Source organism: Anarrhichthys ocellatus, unplaced genomic scaffold, assembly GCF_004355925.1.
Source record: "Anarrhichthys ocellatus isolate YVR2014 unplaced genomic scaffold, GSC_Weel_1.0 scaffold2, whole genome shotgun sequence".
Lineage (NCBI taxonomy): Eukaryota > Metazoa > Chordata > Actinopteri > Perciformes > Anarhichadidae > Anarrhichthys > Anarrhichthys ocellatus.
Genome location: NW_022280032.1, coordinates 16,862,179 through 16,888,319, shown reverse-complemented (window position 1 = coordinate 16,888,319; position 26,141 = coordinate 16,862,179). Strand labels below are relative to the sequence as shown.

General features: G+C 43.7%; 3 protein-coding genes across 7 annotated transcripts; 1 reads left to right on the top strand and 2 right to left on the bottom strand.

Annotated features, from left to right (window-relative positions):
- Positions 1-1,016: 1,016 nt before the first annotated feature.
- On the bottom strand, positions 1,017-3,346 carry lrrc10 (leucine rich repeat containing 10). Its single transcript, XM_031868543.1, has 2 exons — positions 3,159-3,346; positions 1,017-2,932 (listed from the first exon to the last, which is right to left on the bottom strand). Exon 2 carries the CDS (start codon positions 2,785-2,787, stop codon positions 1,963-1,965), a length of 825 nt encoding a protein of 274 aa, XP_031724403.1. The 5' UTR covers positions 2,788-2,932; positions 3,159-3,346; the 3' UTR covers positions 1,017-1,962.
- Positions 3,347-4,952: 1,606 nt separating this feature from the next.
- cnot2 (CCR4-NOT transcription complex, subunit 2) lies at positions 4,953-12,068 on the top strand. 3 transcript variants are annotated; one of them, XM_031863558.1, is made up of 15 exons: positions 4,953-5,023; positions 6,044-6,172; positions 6,283-6,361; positions 6,555-6,705; positions 6,850-7,032; positions 7,164-7,243; positions 7,831-7,956; positions 8,184-8,308; positions 8,423-8,540; positions 8,903-9,059; positions 9,560-9,621; positions 9,911-9,960; positions 10,055-10,155; positions 10,373-10,517; positions 10,626-12,068. In XM_031863558.1, exons 2-15 carry the CDS (start codon positions 6,056-6,058, stop codon positions 10,710-10,712), a joined length of 1,581 nt encoding a protein of 526 aa, XP_031719418.1. In that variant the 5' UTR covers positions 4,953-5,023; positions 6,044-6,055; the 3' UTR covers positions 10,713-12,068. The 3 variants fall into 3 exon arrangements, with proteins under 3 accessions (XP_031719418.1, XP_031719409.1, XP_031719426.1); XM_031863549.1 differs by having other exon boundaries at positions 6,262-6,361; XM_031863566.1 differs by lacking the exon at positions 7,831-7,956 and having other exon boundaries at positions 6,262-6,361.
- A 194-nt stretch (positions 12,069-12,262) lies between these two features.
- On the bottom strand, positions 12,263-25,779 carry washc4 (WASH complex subunit 4). Of its 3 annotated transcripts, none has more exons than XM_031863525.1 (33): positions 25,650-25,779; positions 24,865-25,004; positions 24,700-24,753; positions 24,538-24,603; positions 24,089-24,134; positions 23,906-23,973; positions 23,171-23,253; positions 22,922-22,964; positions 22,722-22,825; positions 22,210-22,330; positions 21,892-22,015; positions 21,677-21,804; positions 21,409-21,569; positions 21,184-21,310; positions 20,771-20,896; positions 20,572-20,679; positions 20,336-20,482; positions 20,182-20,261; positions 18,372-18,477; positions 17,968-18,084; positions 17,677-17,845; positions 17,360-17,514; positions 17,174-17,248; positions 16,973-17,077; positions 16,718-16,852; positions 15,595-15,703; positions 15,433-15,499; positions 15,228-15,314; positions 14,772-14,919; positions 14,524-14,620; positions 14,240-14,436; positions 13,535-13,631; positions 12,263-13,180 (listed from the first exon to the last, which is right to left on the bottom strand). In XM_031863525.1, exons 1-33 carry the CDS (start codon positions 25,708-25,710, stop codon positions 13,131-13,133), a joined length of 3,501 nt encoding a protein of 1,166 aa, XP_031719385.1. In that variant the 5' UTR covers positions 25,711-25,779; the 3' UTR covers positions 12,263-13,130. The 3 variants fall into 3 exon arrangements, with proteins under 3 accessions (XP_031719385.1, XP_031719373.1, XP_031719395.1); XM_031863513.1 differs by having other exon boundaries at positions 12,263-13,177; positions 25,650-25,757; XM_031863535.1 differs by lacking the exons at positions 24,865-25,004; positions 25,650-25,779 and having other exon boundaries at positions 22,722-22,844; positions 24,700-24,725.
- Positions 25,780-26,141: the final 362 nt, after the last annotated feature.

The following is a 26,141-nucleotide window of genomic DNA, read 5'->3' as shown; positions in this document are numbered from 1 at the left end:
TGCAGGTGACAAAGGATTCTGTACCAAAGAGATTGTTAAATATGATGAACTTATAATCTGTCATCTTGTATTCTGTCATGGACATATCCTTGCAAATGCTTCTGATGTTATTTATGTGTTGAACAAATTAAATAAACATGCAGTGGCACACTTCTCATTTTTTATTGTCTCTTGTGTACGTTTTGGTGACATTGCAGGCTTTTTCTACACTGTCAAAAATGAAGCCGCTCTAACTCACTGTCTATAGAAAAGTCTCTTACTTCTTGCCCTGCAAAGAGGGTTTAACAGAAGAATTACATTAAGTCCTAATGCTACTGAGTTTGTCTCATTTTTGTGTACTATATGATAGACCCAAACCTGACAACTTTTATGTTAGAATGGTTTGTTAAACACAAAGGAAAGATACATTTGTATCTGTCTTTATGTGCAAATTTGATATTGGTCATGCGTAATAAGCAGGGTTTTTTACTCATATTTCATATAGAAAGCATTCTTAAAACAGACGGCTATCCAATATGATATATGTCCATTACTACACCTGATTGTTGTAATAGTTTGTACATTTACAGAGACGAATACAAACCATCTATTATCTCAAAATTATTGTTGAAAATACGATAATATATTAAACAGCTTTCACTTTAGTTTAAGTCATTACTGTTTTTAAATACTTGAATGTGATGAAGAACCTTTCGTATCTTTTTGATATTCCGATAAAATCTTTGACTTTTTTTGGACAAATCTTGTCAAAAAATTAAAAAAGGATTCATGAGTCTCAGACAATGGTGATGTTAAACACACCGGACCAAGATAGTTTTTGCATTTACTGTGCCCTTTGCTGCAGACGGCTCACTGTAAAACAAGAGGGACATTTCAGCGTGCTAGGCGGCAGCATAAGAGCCGAGATGTTTATCTTTGACACGCACTGTACTGAAAGATAAAACAGAATAATGTCTGTATGTGTTCCTAGAATCTCTGAGAGTTACATAAACGCACAATAAATTCTGTCTTTTTAATACAGTAGTTCAGTGTGTTCACAATCATCACATTTCCAGTTAGAAGACTTGTATGCAAATCATTTTAATCCCTTTATACGCTTTGCTAAAAAGGATTCAAAATGCCTCAAAAGATACACCGTGGAACAACATCTTATCTTGTTTACAGAACATTTTCCTGGTACGCTGAGGAACTGGAGAATTGCATTTACGATCTGTTTCGGATCCAAACTGTATGGCGGTGATATTAAGGCCCATTAGCAGCCTCTATTCAAAGCCACAGCCCCAATCTATCTGATGAATTATGCATTGGTCTGGATACGGAGTGCACTAATTGATTCAAACCATCCATCACTTGTATTAAAAACCTCACTGTACTTAGCCTCAGCAGGTACAGATATTATCTCAGACGCTGCTTGAACAAGAATCTGTGTAATGATCCTTTTCTTTTACTCAATCCCTGCTATGCTGACCAACGCCATATAGTCAATTTAATAGAAAAGTGTTGTGCATATACACACCACCAATATTTATCAAGTAGAAATACATGCACTGTTTTCATCTCCCAGATGTCCTACAACCTGTAATATATGTAAAGATAGTTTATGTCTTGTACCATAGGATAAAATAGTTTAAGACATTTAGACTGACTGATTTTTTTAGCAATTTACATCACTGTTGCTGCAGCTAATCATTTGAAATCATATATAGAGTTTTACTAAATCAAATAAGACACTAACAGTTCATACAGTGTAAATAACCAATCATGTTAAACACTTTTTTATTTCTGGTTTCAAATTGGTTTTAAGTTTGTGTACAACTTGTACAACAACTTGGCTTTGCCGTATATGGACCAAATGCCATCCGCCTGATGTACAACACACCACTCGGCTTTAAGTGTTCCACTTGAACGTCGTCCTGTACAGAGAGGCCTCTCCCAGGCAGAAGGTCACTTTGTTCCTTGACCCTAAATGCTGTGCTCGTCCTCGGGGTGTACCTCCGTGACCTCCACTGCAGTCTCACTTGCTGCTTTAGACCCATCGTCCTCCTGCACTTCATCTGGGCAGTCCGCCCACCGCCCGACTCTTCTGACTTCCTCGCCCACTACCGGGGCATTAACACAGGGGTTGTGGTCATAGATGACAAGTTTCAACCCCTGCATATGAGACAGGCCGGGGAAGTAGCGTATTTTGTTCCGATCCACATCAATGACAGCTAAAAAGTGCATTTCCAGCAACACTGGTGGGAACGCTGCCAGTTGGTTCCCAGCAAGCCAGATACTTCGAAGCTCTTCCAGCCCTCTTAGCTCTGTTGGTAAACTCTCTATCTGGTTATAACCAAGATGCAGGGTCTTTAGATTAGGTAGCTCACAAACCACCTGTGGGAAAACAGTGAAGCAATTAGTCTCCAGCCACAGAGTATTAAGTTCCTTGAGGTCTCTCAGTTCTCTGGGGAGGCTGTAAAGCTTGTTGTTACCCAGGTAAAGGATGCTGAGCTGGGGCAATCTGCAAACAGCTGCAGGGAGCTCTTCGAAGCAGTTAAAGTCAAGGGCTAAGAGCTGCAGCTTCTTTAGGCCCTGCAGTTCAGCCGGTAAGCTGCTGAGGTTGTTGTCACTCAGGTAAAGCTTCACCAGCTCATCGAAGGCACAGGCAGCAACAGGCAGCCGACGCAACTGCCGGCTGCTCAGGTCCAGGGTCCGATCAAGCGGCATTTCCTTCAGGTCCCCCACGAGAAAGCGTTGACAGCGTTCTGAGGGAATGAAGGCAACGACGCCCCGCATGGCATTACCCATCTTGCCCAGTGTCTGATACACCACTGGTCCTCCACATCAACTGAGTTCCAGACAAGGGTTGCACTGAAGTAGGCTGTTGGCGTCTTCAAGTAAATTTCATGGCATCCCATTAATGCTCCACCACAGCCCCTCTGGAGTTATTGATCTTTAGAAAAACCAAACAAGTTTGCAACAATGTAATGCGTCTTTGTAATACTGCATCAGCATATGAAGCTGCATGTAGCTGCAATAACAGGATTATGATGCTGAATTACACCCTTTCATGTGATGAACACCATGAAAACAACAGTGAAAATAAGCATCACCATGAGAAAACAGAAAACATAATCAGCGTAAAGATAATCATAATTGAATATTGAAAACGCACCTACCTTTTAATGTTTTCCTCTTGCTGTCCATGACGCTCAGCATCTCCTTCAGTAAGACATTTGTTTATCCAACTTAATGGGCTGTAAACGTATTGTATTCCCTGAGCGGATAATCCCCAGTGCCGTCCTCTCACCATCTCTTAGTGGCTCTGAGCTTTGCCCTGACTTTCATGGAGATAGCAACAGCTAGCTACTCTCTCCTCCCTATTTGTGCCTAATGACTTTCCCCCCTTCTTCTCTGAGATGACAGAGGTGGGAGAGAGAGAGAGAGACAGGGAGGGGCAGGGTGCAAAGCTGAAGAAGTGCCTTGTGATGAAAGAGCAACGATGGTCATCTACATCCTGTTTTAATCCGCTCAGACGCAATTCTGGGTCTGTGCCACCTGGCCAGTCAAGTGGGCCTGTACTGTGGAATAATCTGAAGAATTTGCCAGTGTGCGCAGGGAGACCAACGGCGGAGTTTGCATGTATTTATAGTTCTGACTTGGATTGTAGTAATTAATTTAGTGTTTTTGCCGGGAGGGGAAATTAAGTTACAGGAAAAGTTGCAGAAAAACTAAGAGGTTTACTGAAGTTTGGTGGAGGGTGCTTGGCTCTGTAGATTTTGAAAGGACCACTTTTTAACTGTGTTGTCAATCATTGTGGAGTCAAGACTTTAGTGCCATAACCACTCTAAAAACCCTCCAAATGCAGGTGCTTTTGGTTTTCCATATTGTTTTAAAAGCGGAATATCATTTCCTATTTGTCTTTCCTGGGGGAAGTACTCCTGAACTGTCTGAGGTGTGAATTGTCCATGCTATCTTGCATACTTTCATTAGGGCTATTTTCCAACTATACAACCGAGAAGGAATTTCATTTTCCTTATCAGAGGGGATAATGTTTGCCCCTTGTCTGTTTTCACTCACTGACAGAACATTTTTAGCACTTGTCCTTCTCCTTATCCACTGCCTGGGGGCCTCAAACAGGCAACAGTAGGCCTACAACCCTGTAGAACCATGTGACTGCCACTATAGACCCTGTCCATGGCAGTACACTATAGTAGTCGATTCGCAAACAGCGAAGATGCTATCGTAACTCCAATCCAAATGTGGTAATTAAAGGACATGTGTATCAGTAACTAACAATTTGATTACTTTTTTCTTTGTGCTTTTTTTCTGTGCTGGGAGACTATTTGGCCCCAGATTTGCTGTGTGGTAGCATTATTAAAATCAGATTAAGAATATGCAACATGTAAGCTGAAGGTTATAAAACTACATTATTATCATAATTCAGAGCCCCTCTTCAAGGCTAAAGCCTGTATTATGTCAGCAGACATGTGTTTTAGTTGTGCCTACTACCAAACTAATGTGTAATCAATTAAGCACAAATCAGTTGATAAGGTGAACCGGGAACTTTAGGGGCCCCAGTGCTGTTTGCCGATTTGCGTGGTTGGTAAGGCCAAGGGAAAGCTGTAAAAGCATTACTTTGATGCCAATGTCACTGTCTTGGGGTACTGAGTTAACCACATCAGTACTATCTGAATATTGTGACATTACTAAAGAGGCATCTGCTGTAGTAACTGCAGCTACAGACAGCAGTGTTTTAATAATGCAAAGACACCTTATGATCACAGGAGGGGGTAGAGGCTTGACAGTGGTGTCTTTATTCATATTCGCTTCAAAATGTACATACTTTTTGTTCTTCGCTGTGTTTTTTTGGTGACTGTTCCGCACCCTGGCTGATGGAGTACACTTTCTGTTTCTGACATGTTCAGTTGTGTGTACGGAAGTGGTCAGCGGGTTGTAAGGTCAGAGGGTAAAGGCTATCCCTCTTTGATTGAGAATACACACAGCCATCTTGGATCTAACGTAGAGAAGGGAAATTGATGCGGTGAGGATATTTTACTTATTTCTGGGTCATATTAAATCAGTTCGGCTCACATTTCAGCCTTCGGTACGAGCGATTTATGCCACTGTTTTCCTCCGTTTCGATGCGGAGCGAATCTTTAGCCTTTAGCTGCAGCAGATTGTCACTGCTGCTGCTGCTGCTGCTGCTGCTGCAAACGGAGCGTAAACTGAGCCGAGAAAACGGACAGCTGACTGTGGATATATGGAGGCAGAGAGGGCCCACATCACTGCCTTGTAGTGACGGCTGCTCGGTAGCTTAGTCAGGTTGTGTTGGAGTTGGAAGGTTTCGGTATGTTGCGGTAATTAGCGCCTGGTTAAAGCAGTCCGCTTGCGAACTTGTGCTAGCTAAGCTAACACAAACTGATTGTAAGCAGTTAGCCTGCTAACGCTAGCTAACTACACTAGTGGTGGCTAACTAGCATGTTAGCATTGCTGATGTTAATGTTCTCAACAGTGTCAAATTAGGTTACTATTCAGCCTTTAAGACACGTGATTTTTGTAAAACATGCTATGGACAGGATAAATAGTTTATTTTGTTAGAGAAGTTCAACATGCTCGTCCCTTATGCGTGTACATCAATACAAAATAGACTCCACTTCAAAAACTTTATTTCAAAACCCCAAGACGCCAAATATTTCATTGTGATTTACAGAGAAACGAGAATAAATGATGCATCCAGAACTTTCCATTTCATGTAAGGGTGCAATCATGGAAAAGCATGTCCTGTTTAAAAGGTGGATTCAATATTAGGGTTGCTAGTGTCAGGGAAGTGCTGGAACAATCAGATGCTTAATTGATGTTATGCAGTGTTGTCAATTATATTGTAACTGGTGGTTGTACAACATTGAAACAATTATTATTGTATCGTATTTAGATAAGAAACGTGAACTTCACTCTGAGATGGTATTTGTGTACGTCCAGTCCTCACCTGCTTTCTTTCGCTTGCAAGTCTTTAACTCTGTGTGCTCTCTCTCTCTCTCGCTCTCTCTCTCTCTCTCTCCAGGTGACAAAAGGCATGTTTGGTGCTAGAAAGAAATTTGTAGAGTTCGTCGAGGTAGTCGATAACGACTTCACCGATGAAGGCATGTACTACAGCCAGCCGTCGATGTTCCCACATCGGTCGGACAAAGATGTGAGTTTTGCCCACATATCTGCACACTCCCGTCATTTCTTCATTCAACACCAGTGGAGGCATTTTTCTAGTCGTCTTACTCTTTCTAGTCCTCAAATGTTTTCCTTCAGATGCTGTCGTCTCCCTCGCCGTCGTCGTCGACGTCGGGTCAGCTGTCGCAGCTTGGTGCAAGTTTGTACGGTCCACAAAGTAAGTGTTTCCTTTATCATCCTGCAGTCACACTCCCGTAGCAGTCTCCTCACATGTTGCATATTTGGAGTTAAAAAGAAATCCCGCCTGTAGATGGTGTGTGAACTAGAGTGCAGTTGAGCTTAGCAGCTATTCAGATGAACTTTCTCTTGTTGTCTGACGGTATTTGTTTTTCTTCGATGTCTTTCTGCAGGTGCACTCGGCTTCTCGGTAAGGGGCATGGGGAACAGTACGCCGCAGTTAAATCGAAATCTAACGCAAGGCACGCAGGCACTACCAAGTCATATCACCCCTACAACGGGGGTCCCCGCCATGTCCCTCCATACCCCTCCATCACCAAGCAGGTGGGAATGAAGGCAGACTCAGTTAAGACGCATACTTGTGTGGTTCATACAAATAAGAAATACCTGGGAATAGAGATGACAGTTGACATGTGTCGTGAGCAAAGATTAAAATGCGCTTAATCAGACCTGATGATGTTTTAACAGGGGGACGTTGCCGATGAACACGAGGAACATGTTGAACCACTCTCAGGTCGGTCAAGGCATCGGGATGAGCGGCAGGACCAATAGTATGGGCAGCTCGGGGCTCGGCAGCCCCAACCACAGCTCGCCCAGTATCATCTGTATGCCCAAACAGCAGCCAGCACGCCAGCCCTTCACCATCAACAGGTGCAATACTCACTCGTCCTTGTGGAGATCTGCGGCTCTTTGTGTCCTCTACACTTCCTGTTACAGATGCTTTTAAGGAAAAGCTCATTTTCGGTCTCATCTTCTGTTTTCGTTTTCTTTTTTCTGTGCAGCATGTCAGGGTTTGGTATGAATCGCAATCAGGCGTTTGGGATGAACAACTCATTATCAAGCAACATCTTCAATGGCACAGGTTAGTGTGTTTAACTCAGGTGGGTATATCAAGGGATCATTAGTTTGAAGTTAAAGAAACACGGGAGTGTTTGTTTTGGAATATAACAAATCTATTCTACATGAAATGCAGTGAGTTACATTTCATAAATATACCTTGCTGCACATTTGTTAAGACGTAGCTGCCGACATGACTAGATGACCTCGTTCACTGTACAATGCAGTGAACGGTGTCTTCTTGGAGCAAGAAGCAGAATTAGATTTAGACGCAGGCAACATACGGTCAGAGTGAAGATCAATTTAATCTGATCTGGGTGTTCTTTGGTGAAGATTTGTAAAAGAAAATTGTAAGTAAAATGAATTCTGGAAAAACTGAAAACATTGTATCAATTTATCTCTGACTGCTGAAACAGACGGTGAGTAACTATTATTCAAATTAGCTGTTGTGTTTGGTCAGCAGTTTCTACTTAGGGGAGGGCCATTTATTCATACAGTTACAGGGTGACACAAATACACCATCGAGTTAATAATCGACACATTATTACACAGATACATTGAGCTGAAGGTGACACTACATATTATAAGTTCCTACCCTTCCTATTACTGCAGATGGGAGTGAAAATGTAACGGGACTGGATCTGTCAGACTTCCCTGCGTTAGCAGACAGGAGTCGGAGAGAAGGGACTGGAAACCCAACACCGGTGCTCAACCCACTGGCTGGACGGGCTCCTTATGGTAGGCCATTAGGCCGTAGAAAGTGTCTATTTTTACACACATTAAGACACAGGAAGTAGGTTCCCCTAGGACAGGAAATTAACATTAGCCTCTTGATTGGGTTCGTAATATTAGCCAAGGTTTCGTTAGGTTTGATATCTATTTGTTGTGTATTTATTTTTTTTGCTCGTTACACTCTGGGGAATTGTAATCTCTACTTCACTATGTTCATCATCATCATCATCAAGTTGGCATGGTGACGAAGCCATCAACTGAACAGACGCAAGACTTCTCCATCCATAACGAGGACTTCCCTGCACTGCCCGGGCCAAACTATAAGGACCCCACGTTGAACAACGACGACAGCAAAACTGTAAGTGTGAGCGCCCCGAGGACTCTGCAATCTGACCGGATGTCGAGGCTCATTAAAGATCATCCTTCTTGTTTTACTCTTCTGTGTATTAAACCGGTTTTCTTTGTTTTTCAGAACTTGAACTCCACAAGCAAGAGCACATCCAATGCAGACGGGCCGAAGTTCCCCGGAGACAAGACGACCTCAGCACAGAACAACAACCAGAAGAAAGGGATCCAGGTGTTGCCCGATGGTGAGACCTCTCAGCCAATCGTATCGCTCCAATTCCACTGAGACATCCCTTCTTAATCGCACAACTTGGGTGAGGCAGTTGGGCTCTCTACCCTGCATTTGGGGTTAGATAATGATTGGATAGGCTGCAGTGAGGAAACCAAAAGAATATGTTCAGTATGATACGGACCATCATCATCTTTCCATTAGTCTGTCTGTGACCATCACGTGTTTAAAGGAATAATTGGCTTGGTTTGCTCTCCAATGCGTGCACAAAGTGTGGGTTTAAAAATGTGTAGGTAATGTATTGACGGTAAGTATGAACTGTAGCTCACAGTCCCGTGTCAGCGGTTTGTTGAACTCTGAATTATCCTGCCGCCGCAGGTCGGGTGACGAACATTCCCTCAGGAATGGTGACAGACCAATTCGGCATGATTGGCCTGCTGACATTTATCCGGGCAGCAGAGACCGATCCGGGGATGGTGCATCTGGCGCTAGGAAGTGACCTCACAACACTGGGACTCAACTTAAACTCACCAGAGTAAGACGGCCGCTCCACCCTGAATACAGTACCGTTTAGAGCTTCGTTTAGAGCTTCGTTTAGAGCATCAGCCAGTGTGCGTTTGTCCAGCAAATGATCATGTGAGCAGCGAATCACTAGTCCTGTAATGAAACTCAAGTCGCCCATTTAAGTGCTACATGACCATTACGATGGTTACCGTTCTCACAGCTTTCCTTTTCGCTGAGTAAATCTTAGTTTGAGAAAAGTTAGTTGCAAACTTTATGAAAAATATCTTCCCTTCACATCATGCAACAGAACTACTAGTTTTGTGAGATCCATGATTTGATTTGATGATTTTAAAAGCACTCAAACCGTGAGTTTAATCGTCTTGACTCACGTGTGGTGAAGTTTCTCTCCCGTTAACGTTTTCAACATCTATGCTTCGGTCTCACTAGTTTGTGTTTTGTTAGTTTGTGCTGTTACTCTCTGTTTGCGTGTCCATCGTGCGATGAACTTACTGCAACTTTCTTTCCCGACAGAAACTTGTACCCCAAGTTCGCCTCTCCTTGGGCCTCATCGCCATGTCGACCTCAAGACATTGGTAAGACTTTCACATGAGTGATGTGGCGGAGGATTTAGAAGAAGCTTAATTTAGTGATCCGGGAAAAGCTTCCAAGAATTGGCCTGAGCCAGAGCCAGAAACGCTTTTTGGCCCTCTAGGCAGGTTGTTAGAGGACCAACGAGAGGACCCATTCAATAAGCAATGGGAGCTGGTCTCTCAAATCATTGATCTTCACATCTCTCCATTGGCACGACAGTAAATTAAGAAAAGTCTTCTAATAATTAGGATTTCATGTTTTAGTCACTCCTGCTCGTTCTTGTGTTTTCAGACTTCCACGTTCCGTCTGAATACTTAACCAACATCCACATAAGGGACAAGGTAATGCTGAGCTTCAGACCGGCTGCAGGTCTCCAGGTTGTACATGTAGGTACAAAACTAATACTCTTTTTATTCTTCGCTGTCCTGCCTCCAGCTGGCTGCAATTAAACTGGCACGATATGGTGAAGACCTGTTGTTCTACCTGTACTACATGAACGGTGGAGACCTGCTACAGCTTCTGGCAGCAGTAGAGCTGTGAGTACAACAGTTTGATCATGTTTGGTTTTCTCCGTCTGGACATTGTTGACAGCTTTTCAATGTGATTTAAAGTTCTACAAATCATCATTTAAGCGTGCGGAAGGTTGCCAGTAGCTCTTCCGATCTTTAGAGGGAGAATTGGGGTGAAATTTCAGGCCAGTCACTTGGTTTCTTCCCTTTTGTCTCGTTCCTCGTCCATAACGTCACTCTCCAGCTTCAACCGGGACTGGAGGTACCACAAAGAGGAGCGGGTTTGGATAACGAGGGCGCCTGGCATGGAGCCGACACTGAAGACCAACACCTACGAGAGGGGGACCTACTACTTTTTTGACTGTCTTAACTGGAGGAAAGTAGCCAAGGTAGGACTTTGTCTTTCACAACCTGGCGAAATGGCATCAAGTTTTACTGACTCCTGTTGTGGATTAGAGCTTTTTCTGTCATGTTAAAATATTGTTTGCATCTCACAGGAATTTCATCTGGAGTATGATAAGCTTGAAGAGAGGCCTCACGTGCCAACAACATTCAACTACAACCCAGCCCAGCAGGCCTTCTAAGGCCCGACCAGTCCAGAGGGCCGCACCGGTTCCTGCACACACACCGCTGTTGTCCAGGAGGGGCGCTGTGGTTGACGCGGCTCGGTTTTTATTCCTCGAGGATTTGGCTATCTGACTGTGGGGGGTCGTCGTCGCCACCATCATCAAAACTGCCCCCGCCTTTCCAAAATTTCACGCTGCCCAAAACACCAACACTTGTTCTATTTTTATTCTTTATGTTCCTCCTGTTTTTTTGGACTTGTTTTGAGCAGGGTCTGTGTTATGTTTACGTCTCTGAATCTGAAGCTTGTTTTCTTTTAGAAAGGAGGACTGGCCCTGTGGCACAGGACAGTCACAGAACCAGGTTTACGAACAGGAAAAAAAAAACAAATGGTGAGGAAAGTTAGCATCCTCAGACGCAAGTGAAGGGGTGAAAGAAATGCAATGTTTATTGTTGCACTATATTTAGTAATAAAAGAACACAAAATTTGTTTGTGATTTTTTTTTTTTTTAATGTGAACACTCCCTGATATTTTTTTTTTTCCTTTTTCTATTTTTTTCGTTATGGGTCGGGGGGGGTTCATGCAACTTTTCCACATGCATCCCATTTTCATCTCACCCTTTTATTTTATTTTTCTATCTCCCATTTACATTTATTTCAACCTTTTGTATTTCTGTCTCACACTCTGTCCGTCTCCCTGTGAGTTCTGTGCCGGTTGAACATGGACACAAATCTGGGAGATTCTTTTGGTTTCCACAAGTGTGGACGAATCCTCGCAGAGGCTAAACAGCGACACGACGTTGCTCCAAAGCAAACAAAACAATTTCCAGTCTTTGTTACAATTTTGTAAGAAATGTGTACATTTTTTTTTTCTTTGCATCACATAAATTAGTGTATGTACGAATGTGTATATATGATTGCTATATATATATATGTGTATGTATATATATATATATAGGACATCTATTTTGGAAGAAACTTTGCCCTGCCTTTTACCTCGTTTTTATGAGGTGAGCATGGATGCAATATGTGGACGCAACAGGACATTTCTGGATCTGCTGGACAGGGTGTCACATGGCACTGCGGGCACTTACATCAAAATAACACAAAATTAAAATGTCATTTGAAGAAAGGCCTGATTCTCAGCCACAAACAAAAAGAAGAAATAAACATGGAGATCATCCCCCAAGTTTGGAGTCCAATGTAAACTATGGGATGTATTTCAATTCAAGCTGTTTGAACAGCAGTGAAAAGCAGCATTTCATAGCAAACGGAAAACTGTCAAGTTGAGGAGAAAAAGAATCCAGACCAATCTTGTATTTTCAGAAGTTCAAAGCTTCTTTTCTTTGTATTAAAGCAGAAAAGGCTTTCCTGAACCACTGCGTGTGTGTTTATTGCTCTTTGAGGTACACTTTCTAATTATGTACTAAACAAAATGTATAGTTGTGTGATACACTAGTTAAATGTTTACAGAATAATATTTGGAACATGTAATCTGTGCCTTAAAACCTTTTGTAGCTTCATCTTCAGTTTGAAGGATTTCATCACACCTCATGATGGAGACATTCAATTCTGTTGAAAGTGCAAGATTTATTATTCTTCAAAAACTTTACAGAACTTTCTCTTCAAGCAAGTCAATTCATGGGATGTCATTTTGACCAAATTCTGGCCTGATTTTCACATGTAACACATGATAGATACAAAAGTAACATCTTCAGTGCTGCAGATAAATAAAGACACGTTTGTACTACGCTACACTTACAGATCAGGATTATTTCTAAATTAATTAAAGTTGTTGAAACAGTTTAGAAAGGCACATACACAACTTATACAATGGATAAAAAAAAAAAAATAGAAGTTGACAAATATGGCACATGAACATGAAAAGATTATTCATTGAAAAAATTCTAAGTGCTGCCGTTAAAGGCCATGGACAATCAATCACAATTAGGAAATAAGACAAAAACAAAGATGTCGCAAAGTATTGAAATCAAAACAGACTCAAGTCGGTCACAGGTTGTGTTTGTGAGGAGCAGAGGACACGCACAGCTGAGCCTTCTACTGGAGAGAAACCACTCCAGTCCATCCGGACTACAAGTATTAAAAGGCAGTGTGGCGGAAGAAAGCATTGACTTTTACATTACACTTGTTACACCACCTGACCCTTTCTAATTGCCGTCGCTTGCATAAATGCTACAAATTCAAATTGAATTTATTAGATGTTGCAAACACTATAAAGAGGTGTTATGTTTCTGTAGAATGGAAACAAAAGAAGACACTTCCTGCAGCAGCACTTTAAGTACACATTCAGTCTCGAACGTAAGATGATTGTTTTGTCATTATTGTAAAGAGAAACGATATCAGATCTTCTCTTCTAGCGAGCCTCACTTTACATTCCTCGAGTTATGAACACTGATCTGCTGTTCTCACAGCGACGGTCACTTTGAGATGGGTTCAGTGAGGGTTGAGACATCTGGAGGACCTCCTGCTTTGCCAGGGACAAGAATCAGAGACAGAATCAGCTTTATTGGCCAAGTATGCATGCACGTGCAAAACAATACTCTGTCACAATGCACGGATACAGAAATAGAAACAGCAGCTAGGGACAAGGACAACAGAGCTGGACAGATAAAGAGTAGTGAAAATAGCTGACCAGCAATAAAATATGAAATAAAAAATAAATATATTGTCTTTATAATGAATGGCAAGTGAGTTGTTTGAGATCTAAAGGAGGATAAAGACGCGCTGACCTCCTCCTTCATTAATCACAGTACTATCTCTCTCTGTGCCAGTGGTTTTGCATAATTAAAAGACTCCATAAATCATCACAACACCACCTAACCTTTCTCTTTCTTCTCCTGAGTCTCCTCGGCTGCAGTCTTGTCTGCTCTGAAGAAGATCCGCGCGCTGCTCAGCGAGAAGTGGAGCAGCTCAAACTCCTGAAGAGAAAGGAAGACGGAAGAGGTCAGAGTGAACAATTGTTTTACATCAGAGGTTGTCAGACGCGGAGGAAGAGACGCGAGGCAAAGATGCTGCTCGAGGTGAAAGGGAAAGGTGCGCCGCGGGGTTCTGAAAGCATCAGGAAGCTGGTTATTGTAGTAGGGCCGGCTTATTAATACGAACAGCAGCTGATGGAGGCAATTAAGGTACTTAAAAACCCATTAGCTCCTAATTGCTGCAATGTGCAACAACGTTTGTATTTCCTCTTTGAGTCATAACTTAGTCAGATCTGAAAACACAACACTTATTTATTTAGATTCAATCTGACTTCCTCATCCAGAGGATATCATTATCTGGAGGAGGAGGAGTTTGGTGAAGACGCTTCTTAAAATGTCAGAACCTGCCTAAGAATCATCACTTTTTTAAGTTTTTCTTCATTATCAAAGTCAGTGAGAGTACATTCATGGCTACATTACAAACAGGAACAGACATAACATAGTTAATCCAGCACACTTTTAATGCTGCCAATTTGTCAAAAGAAATCACTGACTCCATGGCTACATTACACTTCCTGTTAGAGGGGGTTCCAACCCAACAGGGATTGTACCTGAAGGTAGCCATCCAGCCTCTTCTGAGTAAGGTTCATCGTTTGCAGCAACTTTTCATCCTGGCTGGCACTCTGGACGCTCTGCTCCTTCACCACAGCCTTCATCTCTTTCTTGTACTTATCTCTGACGGCCTGAAACCAGTGCAGGGAGTCAAATTCCAGGTACTGGTCCAGCAGCTTCAGGATGTACGCCACACCTGCGAGAGCGAGTGTAGGTTAGTCAAAAGACAAAAAAAAGCAAGAAGTGTAGAGCATTGAGCCGATGTCGTGTAGTACGTACTCACCCATAGCAAAGCCGTCATCTGTGAACGCAGCTCCAGTTTTGTTCTTTTTGTTGAGTTTCTCTTTGCAGCTGATGGAATGCTCCACAAAATTCACCGTCTATGGGCGAGATTAGTTGTGCATCAATTACTGAAAGTGCTGCATAGACTGATGAAGATAAACACTGCATAGAGAGTTGTTTAACAAATGGACAGAGAAAAGAGCGTGACAGGTAGCAGCATGGAAGCAAATGACAGGTGTTGGCACTGACCAGTGGGGGTACGATCATGTAGAAGTTCCTCAGGTGCATATTCTTGGCACTGCGAAACTCAGGCGCAAACACGGCCACCAGCATCTTGAAGTACTCCGTGCCCTCGGCAGAGTTGCTGGTCAGATCTCCCAACACTGAATCTAGGACACTGGAAATGACCCAACATTTAAGAAGAACCATGCAAACAACAGCTGATGTTTCCTTTCCTATTGTTGTTATAGCTGTGGTGCCCTCTGCAGCAGTAAAAATGGAAATACACTGAAAATATCTGGACATGTTTTGACCGTAGACACAACTGAAACACAGCGGTGTGTGTGCATGACAGAAATATTAAGCCCAAACTGAATACAGTTACACCTACTGGAGCTAGACTTAAATTAACCCCCGTCCCACATACACCAAAGTAAATCCCCTAAATGCAAATGATCATTTGGAGAAATATGCTATTTGCCCTACCTGGCAGCTTTCTGGGTCTCCTCTGACAGTCCCTCCTCTTTCACCAGCTCCTCAAAGTTGACTATATCCTCCAGGTCGGGCACAAACCTGGAGATGACACGGACATTAAACCACACCAGTGAGATATGACAGAAAACACTTCAATGGACATGAGCTTTAATTAGATTTAACGTAATATCTACATAAAACAACAACTCTCTTTTACCTGATGGCACTGCTGCAACAGTGGAGGCCTCCAGAGCGGATCATACGCACATAGCCCATGGCGTTGCCTGCAAAAGAGGGTCAAATCAGTGTTGCTTTAAAATTCGCCTGCAACCTGCAGTTACATTTCTAAGATGAAATGCCAAGAACTGATTATTCTCACCAATCTGGCTGATGAGCTGTCTGAACTGGTCCAGGTAGCTCTGGCCGTCGGGAGTGATGCCCAGCTTCCTGATGCCGCGGTTAAACTTCTCCGCTCGCTCGAATGGATACTGCAACAAAAGCACGGAACGTTACAGCTGAACAAGAGCTCGTGGCAGGGAGCCATGTTATTGTACCAAAGTGATATGAAAATGCAGTATTTTTTAAAAACGGAAACTTCCGGAGGATTAGGCAGTTTACTAGTTCCAAGAACAGAAAATCGAGAAAAGCCCGATGTTCTCATGGCGGGCTTATCTGAAAGTCTGTCTGTTAATGTGAAAACTTAGCCCATTTGCAAAGTTCCTTTAATCTTAAACACTGGATTTCAGTTTCCAGCTCTCACCAGTTAAGGCTCACCAGACCAAACTAAAGCGTTTTCTGAAAAGTACCAGCCGGCAATATTCCCCATCTGTCCACGACGGTGCTTTGTTTGGTAAAATGAATTTGGACAGTGTAATGGGAAAATATGTTATAGTATCATGTTATGTTTTAAAACATGTACCACTGAAAGTGATGAACATAGACAGACACAAAACAGCAGTCCTGCAGAAGTAGTTAATCAATTTATGAACCAGATGTCCTGTTTTCTCTTACTTTTGGTTTATCACACGCTCCCACACAAGAAGGGGAAGTGAAGACTGTAAGGGGAAAGATATGTTGAAGGCCTCTGTGTGACCGAGTTGTGAACCTGAAACTTACGTATGTTCAAAACGATGCAGTAAAGAGGGACTTGTAAATCGTGATAACTGTGACTGGTTCCCAGCAAACACACCTGACAGGAACTAAATAATGAGCAGAAGCATTTAACCTGTGTCAGAGGGCCCCTCATCTCCCGTGTATGATTTATCTGAGAAAGAGGACCTCTCCGTGTATAAAAGGTGGTGAATCCTGTAGTTCGGAGAAGTCTTTACAACATGCTGCCGAATACGTATCGTGTTGTGCACTCTTCCCTCTTGCAAGAGAATAAACGGAAAAAGACAACTTTGAATCTTCTGAAGACATTATTATTAATTTGTGAACAGGAACTCTCTTCTCCCGATTAACCTAGAAATATTCCACCACAATTGACACCCAGCCTTTCCTACCTTCTGATCAGACTGGTCCTTTGTTTCTCTGAAGAAGCGAATGTCCTTGATGAGTCTGGACTTGATGTGTTCGTCGTACATGAATTGACTGAAGATGTAAAACTTCTTCCGCAGGAACTGGTATGTGAAATTCACCTGATGAAAGAAGAGAGAAGATGTGCAACAGGTGCAGCAAAAGCCTTGATGCACCCAGATCTGAAAGAAAAAAGTACAACTGGACTAAAACAAGCACCGCTGCCTTCCCTGTAGACTCACCGTGGTGTTCATAATGCCTGTGCCGTGGGTCCGGATGGAGTTGGCGATGTGACGGATGTTGATGGTGTTCAGGTGCTTGTTGTTACTGGCCTTCTCTACGAAGATCTGTCGGAAAGCGAAAAAAAAAAACTGTATATAAACGCACAAACAACGGCTTGGTTGAAGAGATTGAAGGTGAGCTCGGACACGACAGGGTCTTACCTGGTTGTTGAGGTTATAAAGGTAGCGCGAGACAAAAACGTGAATGTTCCTCATGATCTCCAGAACGTCCAGACCCTGATGAGGAAACACACCGGGGCTCCAGTTATAACCAACCATCTACCACCTTCACGTCTTTGATCAAAAGCTCCCCCTCCGTCACGTGGTGTACGGTGCAACCACACAGACCTGCTCCAGGGTCTGGCTGGGCAAGTGTGCCTCCGTCATCGTGAGCCCATAGCGCTGCGTGGCGAGGTTTCTCATCTCACTGTAGGTGGCCCAGTCATGGAGAGCGACCGTGGTCAGGTTGTAGAAGGTTTTATCCAGGTAGTGGGTCACATAGGCTGCACAGAAAATAAGACAAATAGTCTTTTAATTGACACCTTCAGCGTCATCTTTCATTTCACAGTACACCGCCTTATCATGACATGAGCCGGCTTCCCTTCGTACTACCACACATGAGATATCACACACGTGGACATGTATGGACACAGTGTTTCTATCACCTTTGATGAGGATGAAGCGGTTGAAGAATCGGATGGGTTTGAGGGAGAAGAAGTGGGCCAGGTCCTTCATGCCAACTTTGAACGGGTTCCTGTCGTCCAGCTTCAGATGGGTGTGGACGGAGAGACGCAGGTCCTTCTCTATCTCCTTACACAGCTTGTCCAGCAGGTGCTACAAGAGAACAAGATGCACATGAAGGTTAAGGATGTGACTGCAAAAGCTCTTTGATTTGTACAAAAGTATTTAAATCAAAATGTCCCGACACCTGTACACCCTTTTTCCTCTGTTCTCACCTCGTTGAACACGTCCATGATCTCCTTGTCGTAGCTCTCCAGTAGCTGGTCACATGACTCCATGTGTTTGGCGTACAACATGGAGGGCACGCTGTCCCTCAGTGCACTAAACATGTACTGCTCCGGCAAAATCACAGACATCATCCAGGAAGGCAGAGCACCGGAGCAGCCAATCAGACACAAGCAGAACGGAAACCGGTAACATTTAAAAGCAAAATTTAAGCAGATAGACAGCAGCTCATACAGATGAGAAGATATTCAGTCTTCATTAAAACACTTCCTGCTGGGTTGCAACTCCAATTCCACGTCTCTTCTCGTCATTCCTGCCACAACAGCCTTATATTGAGATTGCGATGCTCTCAAACAGGGTGACAGAAAGAGTGCGATCAGTCCAGTCTGCTTACGTGTATTCGTGCTGCGTCCACGGCATAGTCGTATACGTCGTCTAGGTAGATGGGAAACACAGCTCGGTGCCAGTAGAGGAAACTACAGTCACACTGCAGCTTGACCCTGTGGAATAAAGTCGTAGGCCAGAAGACTCTTCAAGTAGCTCACAGAAAACATCAAATCGCTTACATGAAAGGGTTTTGTGCCAAGAATGTCAAAGTTCTGGTCCAACATTCGCATCCAAGTGTCAGATGCAATTAAAAATGTTTGGTTCAAGAGATAACCGACGACAGTCACCTGCCGAAGTGATGAATGTGTAGTTGAGATGATGGGGGGGGGGACTGAGACAAAGCCTGGGACAGATCGGAGCTAAATCCAAACAGCACATAGGCCCATACATAGTAGATGCATCGACACTGGTCATTTAACTGCATTCCTGTTGAGAGTTAGTCTGACGATGAACAGGGACCAGTAGGATCCTCTGACAGGCGTCTCTCCTGATATTGATCAATTAGTAGACCAACAGTACATCTCGTGTGCCCAGATGTCCAAAACACCCCCAGGGAACCGGATCTGAAAACAGTTATGAATCCCTACTGTATGCATGATGAACCAAATGACTGTTCAGAGGAGAGTTGAGAGCTGATGAGTAAGAGGAGGGGGCGATCATGAATAGAGGAGCGAGGTTATAAAGTAAGCTACATTTCTTTGTTGGGGAGAGTTGAATCCGGACAGCTCGGTTTGCTTGTACTCTTCATCCATCCATCCATCTTCCTCCGCTTATCCGGGGTCGGGTCGCGGTGGCAACAGGCCAAGCAGGCTGACCCAGACTTCCCTCTCACCGGCAACATGTTCCAGCTCATTCTGGGGGATCCCGAGGCGTTCCCAGGCCAGCTGGGAGATGTAATCCCTCCAGCGTGTTCTGGGTCTTCCCCGGGGTCTCTTCCCAGTTGGACGTGCCTGGAAAACCTCCAGTGGGAGGCATCCAGGAGGCATCCTAATTAGATGCCCGAACCACCTCAGCTGACTCCTTTCGACGCGAAGGAGTAGCGGCTCGACTCCAAGCTCCCTCCTGATGACCGAGCTCCTTACCCTATCTCTAAGGCTGAGCCCGGCCACCCTACGGAGGAAACTCATTTCGGCCGCTTGTAGCCGCGACCTTGTCCTTTCGGTCACGACCCAGAGTTCGTGACCATAGGTGAGGGTAGGAACGTAGACTGAGTGGTAAATTGAGAGCTTTGCCTTCCGGCTCAGCTCCCTCTTCACCAAGACGGTCCGGTGCAGCGCCTGCTTTACTGCTGCAGCCGCACCGATCCGTCTGTCGATCTCCCGCTCCATCTTACCCTCACTCGTGAACAAGACCCCGAGACACTTGAACTCCTTCGCTTGAGGTAGGCTCTGTGTGATGCAAATGAACCTGCGTGAACTGAAGAAACTTCCATCTCTGTGGGTGTGACTGAGTTCCTGGTTAGTGAGAATCCTGTGGTATCTCACCACCAGTCAGATAGCAAATAAGTATTAAGCCAGCTTTTAGATATTGAGGTTAAATAAACTTTAAAGTCCAAGCCACCGATCATCGACATAGAAAAAAACCCCACAACACTACAGTGCAAGCTCTTTGCTCATGAGACATCACAGCACAACAACTGGCTGTCTATGACACCAGATGTTGAAAGCTGGCTGGAAAGCAGCAGCATCTGAGCTGGAGGGTTAATCACTTTGCCAGCTCTTGGCAGACGGAGCAAAGGCAGATCGTGTCATGCACCGAGTAGCAAATTAGCACTTGGGAATTTTATTCAACATGATCAAAAGAAGAGGAAAGCCCACCTCTCACTCAGCTCACTGATCAGATCCAGCTTCTTCAACACGAGCTGCAGTGGAAGCAGCTCCTCATCTTTGAACGTTTTCTACAAGACAGCGAGAGATTTCAGTGTCACGCTGAGAAAGCATCCCAATCAACAACGAACCTGTCCCAACGTACCAGCTGAGTGCCGACACACAGTGCCAGAGACACCACCAGTCGTCGCTCCTTTGTGCTCGGCCCACTCAAGGCATTTTCTGCCAGAACCAAGGACGACAGCACGTCCAGCCTCTGCTCGCTGTACTTCTTGTCAGAGATCACCCTTTTCTGCAGGGAATAACAACACGCGTCACATAAAAATGTCACAACTCCATAAACTCCTCCTGTGAATAAAAAGTTTGTGTGTTTGGATTTACCCTGGCGACACCGATGGCGTTGAGGGCCTGCGACTGCAGCTGCTGAGTGATGTGAGAAACGGAGTCCGCTACAACCATGGACCGCCTGTGAAACATGTGCTCCACAGCCTGAGGGGAGAGACGCATCACACGACCTTATTCTCAAACGGACAATGCACTGGTGACAAGTACAGAGAGACTCAAAAGCACACACACACACCTTGAGCAATTCAACGAGTCGACACAGAGCTTTGACAGAGGTCTTGGTCATGGGCCGCTGCATCGACATGTACATGTTCATCGTGGTTTTGATAATGGTGCCGATGCTGTATGCATACAGGATGCCCTGTGAGGAACAGGAACCTTTATTAAAGACGTTATATCCTCAACAAACCTGTATGTAACAGCACAACACTTTTAAAATAATCTTATGTGGTCGGTTTATCATGAAAAGACTCAACAAATACAGGTATTTCTCTGTTTTAAATGGCATAATCAATGCATCTCTGGAGCATTTACGATTGGATTTGAAGGTGTATTGGATAATGTGAATGCCATGTGATGAGCTGGTCTTTGTAGTCCAATGCCCTAGGCTGTAGTCCTGCTGAGCCTCGTTAGGAGACAACATCTTACCTGTACAAACACATTACACCTGCTGTTCAGGTCTTCTGCCAACTTGTCGCCCTTATGCTCCGTGGACAAGATGGACTCCATCTTCATCATCCAGGAAGTTACAAACACGTAGTAGGACTGCACATCCCTGAAGAGAAGAGACAACGGAAGCCATCGGATTCTACAAATCTAAAAAAAATTCTGAATGAAACAAAGTAAACGTGACTGATCTTCGGCCCCGCTGACTTCGTTAGTGTCTGAGCTCTTTGCTGCAGGTAGGTGTCTCTTTGCGCTCTGATCGCCTGCAGACTCTTCTTATCCATCAGCTTGGCTGCGGCTGGGACCTTAGCAATGAGGAAAGTGTCGGGAAACCAGATGATGTTTGCAGTCAGAGTGACAGCTGGAACCTGGAGGAGAAAGGCAGACACAAACCCACGTGATCGAGAGGTTTCCACTGTCGCAAGATGATTAAACAAAAGTCACCGATAGAGAAAAGAGGCAGGCCGAGAGCTACCTTTTTACAGATGTCAAGCAGCGCCTTGTAGAACTTCTTGTCGACACTCCTGAAGATGTGAAAGTGAAGCACATATAGACCACAGACGCTGGCATACTTATCCCTCTGGTCAATCTCTGAAGGTTCACCTGAAAACAACACGGACACGCAGACGTTAATCATTTAAAGTTGCAGCAAAGAGCGAGAACTAGTCGATCGTGAGGAGAGAAACTGACCAATTTTGGACTCAACATTGGTGAAAATGGTGCGAATGTTGAAGGCAAACTCCTCGGCAAAGGCACTGTTTTTGGAGACAGCTACTCCTTCCCCGGGATCATCGAATCTCTGCTCCACACAGGCCTGTCACACAGTTGTAAACATCAGGAGGTTAACGGTGCTCAGAATAGATTCACTCAAGTACTCAGTCTTAAAATGACCTAATTGATCTCCGTTTGCACATTGGCACAAAACTAAACTCTGACTTTACAGCAAACACTTCTACCTCAGAAAATTTATTGTACAACAGAATAAAAGCCCGAAAGAAGTGCAGTCACCTGCAATATCATGCCATCCAGCATCTGCCCCTCAAGCTTCAGCAGCAGCTTCTCAAATGGTTTCAGCTTCTCTTCAGGAATGGAGAATTTCCCCGGGTTATGGTGCACAGATTTCAACAACCTACAGTAAGAGAAAGTGATTACACAAGAATATAGGCTGTACATGATTTATATATTAAAGCACTTATGTTGAAATATATAAGAAAACATTATTGGGTTTCAACAGATGTAATTAGTTAAATAAATGCAGGAAATGTAGGGTTGAATACAAAATATCCTTCTAGATCAGATTTACGTACATATACTGTAGTTACATTTTTTCTTGGTTGTATGGTTTCAATCCACTGTTATAAACCATTTGAGAGGTGTCCTTCATGGTCATCCCGATAGTTTAAATTTCTAACAGATGAATGTTGTCTTCAGTACCAAAAAAATGGAATTTCTGGAATTGAGCTTTTCCTTCATCTTACTGGTTGCAATAGCCGTGTGTGTGTGTGTCTCTATGTGTTGACCTTTTATACATCTTCCAGTGATCTTTCAGTGTGCCGTGATTTTCCATTATCTCATCGAGTGTGAGCAGAACCACCAACAACTCCCCGAGGTGTTCGTACACGGTCTGCAGAGGGAACACAAAACTAAATAAATATATTTAGATAGATGAGACAAAGAAGAGAGTTTGAAGACTAAAATGAGCCAAATCCTTCAAACCCACCTGGAAATGGACACCTGACGACTCAATGATTTTTGTTGTACCCCTGAGATATGAAAGGAGAAACGCTGTTGTACATTTTGTTATACGCCGTAAGAGAGACACAAACATGCAACAAGTACTTAAACTGGAAATGCAGTCTAAGTTTTTTTTGTCTGCATGAAGAGCACAAAAGCTCTTTTGACAACACGGATATTCAAGCCGATCCCAGAAGAACAGTACATTCACTGTGTATTCACTGTGCTACATTACTTGTTGCTGTTGTAGAGGGCAGCCAGCTGATGAACAATGTTGACCACCACTTCATAACATCTTGACACAAAACAGGAGAGTTCCTGCCAGAGAGCAAAGACAGAAGATGGTATCGTGATTTCAACTAAATGCAGAATTGTTGGGGAAAAATCTAAATGACTAATTATTATGCGTTTGATAATTAGTGAATGTTATACATTTGACGTAAGCTCATGTCCTCTGTAAGTGTTTAGAGCCCTGTCCTCAAATGGTTTCATGTGAACTTTCTGTAACACCAGTCTCAGCAAATGTTTAGTCTATTAAGAAGCAGTTGACGGCCGAAAGAACACTTCAAGCTCTTTACTCTAAATAAGCCATAATAAACCTGCAGAAGCGTCAATACTTACTACGCCTGGTTGATTTGCGACCATGACTTATGAGAAAGTGACCTTTGTACTAGAAGGAATTGTTAAAATGATGTTCCAGATACTCTATGTTGACGCCTGTGTGAAACGCAATTCATGTGTTATCCTTTGTGACGTAAATGACCCTGTGCCAGCCCACTGCATGCGTTTACTTAGTATGAATATCACTCGGAGACAGAACTCCGAGCAGCCTTGATGCATATTCTGTATGTGAATCAACTCTGTCTCCTCCTTGCAAGAATAAATGTCCTGTGATTAATCATTTTTACATCGGCTTGAGTGAATTTTTCTAACAAGAATGTTTCGACTGTTCCGAGTATCCATTGCCTACCTGAAGGAATGAGATAAATCGGCCCATTTGAATCTGGGACTCTCCTTCAACAACGCTGGTGTCAGACACTGTAACACAAACGCACATACATGTCTTTTATTTCTCAGCAGTTGATCGAGAATTACCGTGTACCACTAAGGGCAAACCAAGGAGGAGAGTAAATAGTAATATGTGACAGATTACCTCCCTCTCCATAGTACAATAAGCCATTGTAGAACTTGGTTTCTGCCTGCAAGGGGACAAAAAAAAATAAATCAGGACACGGAATCAGAATTTGCATCTCACAGCACAACACACAAAACTCGTCACACTGGAGAGATTCATTTAGACCTAGCAGCGACATGCAGCTGTTTTTCTAGGAGTAGGTTCCTATTTTGTTCATCTCGACACACAGTCCTACCAATGGTGTCACACTATTCCACTGATCAACAAGTAGCGGGAACACACCAAGATATGCAGCAATGTGCCTGCGTAGGCAGAAGAAAAGGACTGCAAGCTAGTAAACACAGATGTAAGCAATGGCTGGCTTTAAAATACTGTCCTTTGGAAGGAAATGCTTTCATCACATTTGTTAGACCTCAAGGATACGCACAACAACATCCTTCAGAGTGCACTATTCCGACCATGCTTACCTCATACTTGAGCTTCTTCACTTCACTACAGAGAGCAGCATAAACAGTGATGACTTTGTTCAGAACCTGCACACAACACAATAGAAAAGTCATTATGAAAAAAAAAAAGGAAAAACAGGAGACTTCAAATTACAGATTGTGTTTTGTCTTTAGTTAACCGACCTTGTTGTCTGTTTTAATTAACTCCAATAAGGACGACTGCTCGTATGGGAGAAGCTGAAAGAGAGCAGAACGTATTAGGAAGGAAGTTGCACAAAGTGTATATGGTGGAAGAACAATGTCAGTCTTTACAGGCTGATGTTCAGCCACCAGTGTTTGGTGTTTCACCTTCAGGGCGATGGGGTCCAGTGTGAAGTCCCACACGTCTCCGATGGAGTCATCCAGAGCCTCCTCGATACCCCTCAGCTGAGAGGTGTACTCCTCCAGGAACTTGCTGTAGTTCTTCAGTTGAACGTCTGTGTGTATTTCTGCAGAGTGGAGGGTTTGATCAAGGACACTTCAGCAGAGTGATGCTGCAGATGAACACTAACCCTGATGTAAACTGATAGTTAACGGGGCCGGGGCCAGGACCACTTCTTTTTTTTTTGCTAAAATCTTAGAAACAAAGAGTCGTACTCTATCGTTTATAAAAAAGGAAACAAAATAAATATCCAACCCCATTTCGTTTCTGCTGGGTGCATGGGGATATTAACTACCAATGTCTATTTTATTTGCTTTAATGAAAGGATTGTGTGGTTACAGTCAGCTGTGTGAGCTGTTATTACTCTGAGCTGCTGTCACTTCTACCCAAGTGTCGTTAGGCTGTCAAACTGGTCAGCTGTATCGATGTGATTAACGTCAGCTAACTTTGCTGTTGCTTCATTTCACGAAGTTCTTCTTTACATTACAACGGGGCTGGGTGCGCCGGACGTTCACATGAAGAAAACAAAGTGAAATAACGTTAAATGTGTCCATATGACGAGCTTTTGTTTGCAAGTAACAGTCGGATTTGTTCCGTGCCAGTAAATAGACGGCGCCTAGTGACACACGGCAGCCTGCTAGCAGCGTAGCACTGGATGCTAATGTCGTGAAGCACGTCGCTATGTTTCACTGCAGGTCGGGACTGTACTTACTTTGGGAACCGTCGTCAAAACGGTCAAACTCCCAGTCAGGTGCGATGGTTTCTACCGCCATACTGCCAGCATAGGTGACCCAAAACACTGCTGTTAAAGAGGCGGGTTACACGGTCCCATGATGGGTCTCGTGATTTTGTGAGTGATCGCTAGTGCTCATGGGAAATGGTGTTTGTTAGATAGAAGGCTGATTGACAGATAGGTGGCTTGCTGGCTGGATGCCTGGCTGGATATATGAATGGATGGATAGATGGTTTTGTATATGTCCTTAAATAAAAATAACCAAAACATGTGATGCAACAACATCCATGACAACTAGACTATAATACAGTTTGGTCACAGGCCAGCATTGGACTGCTGTTAACAGATAGCTGTCTGTCTTATACCACTGCCACTGTATTTGAATATGCATGCACTAGACATGATAGTGGCAGTGAGGGAGTCACGTGGTGTGTGTATGTAGGTGTGTGCGTGCCTCTGTGTAAGGGGGTG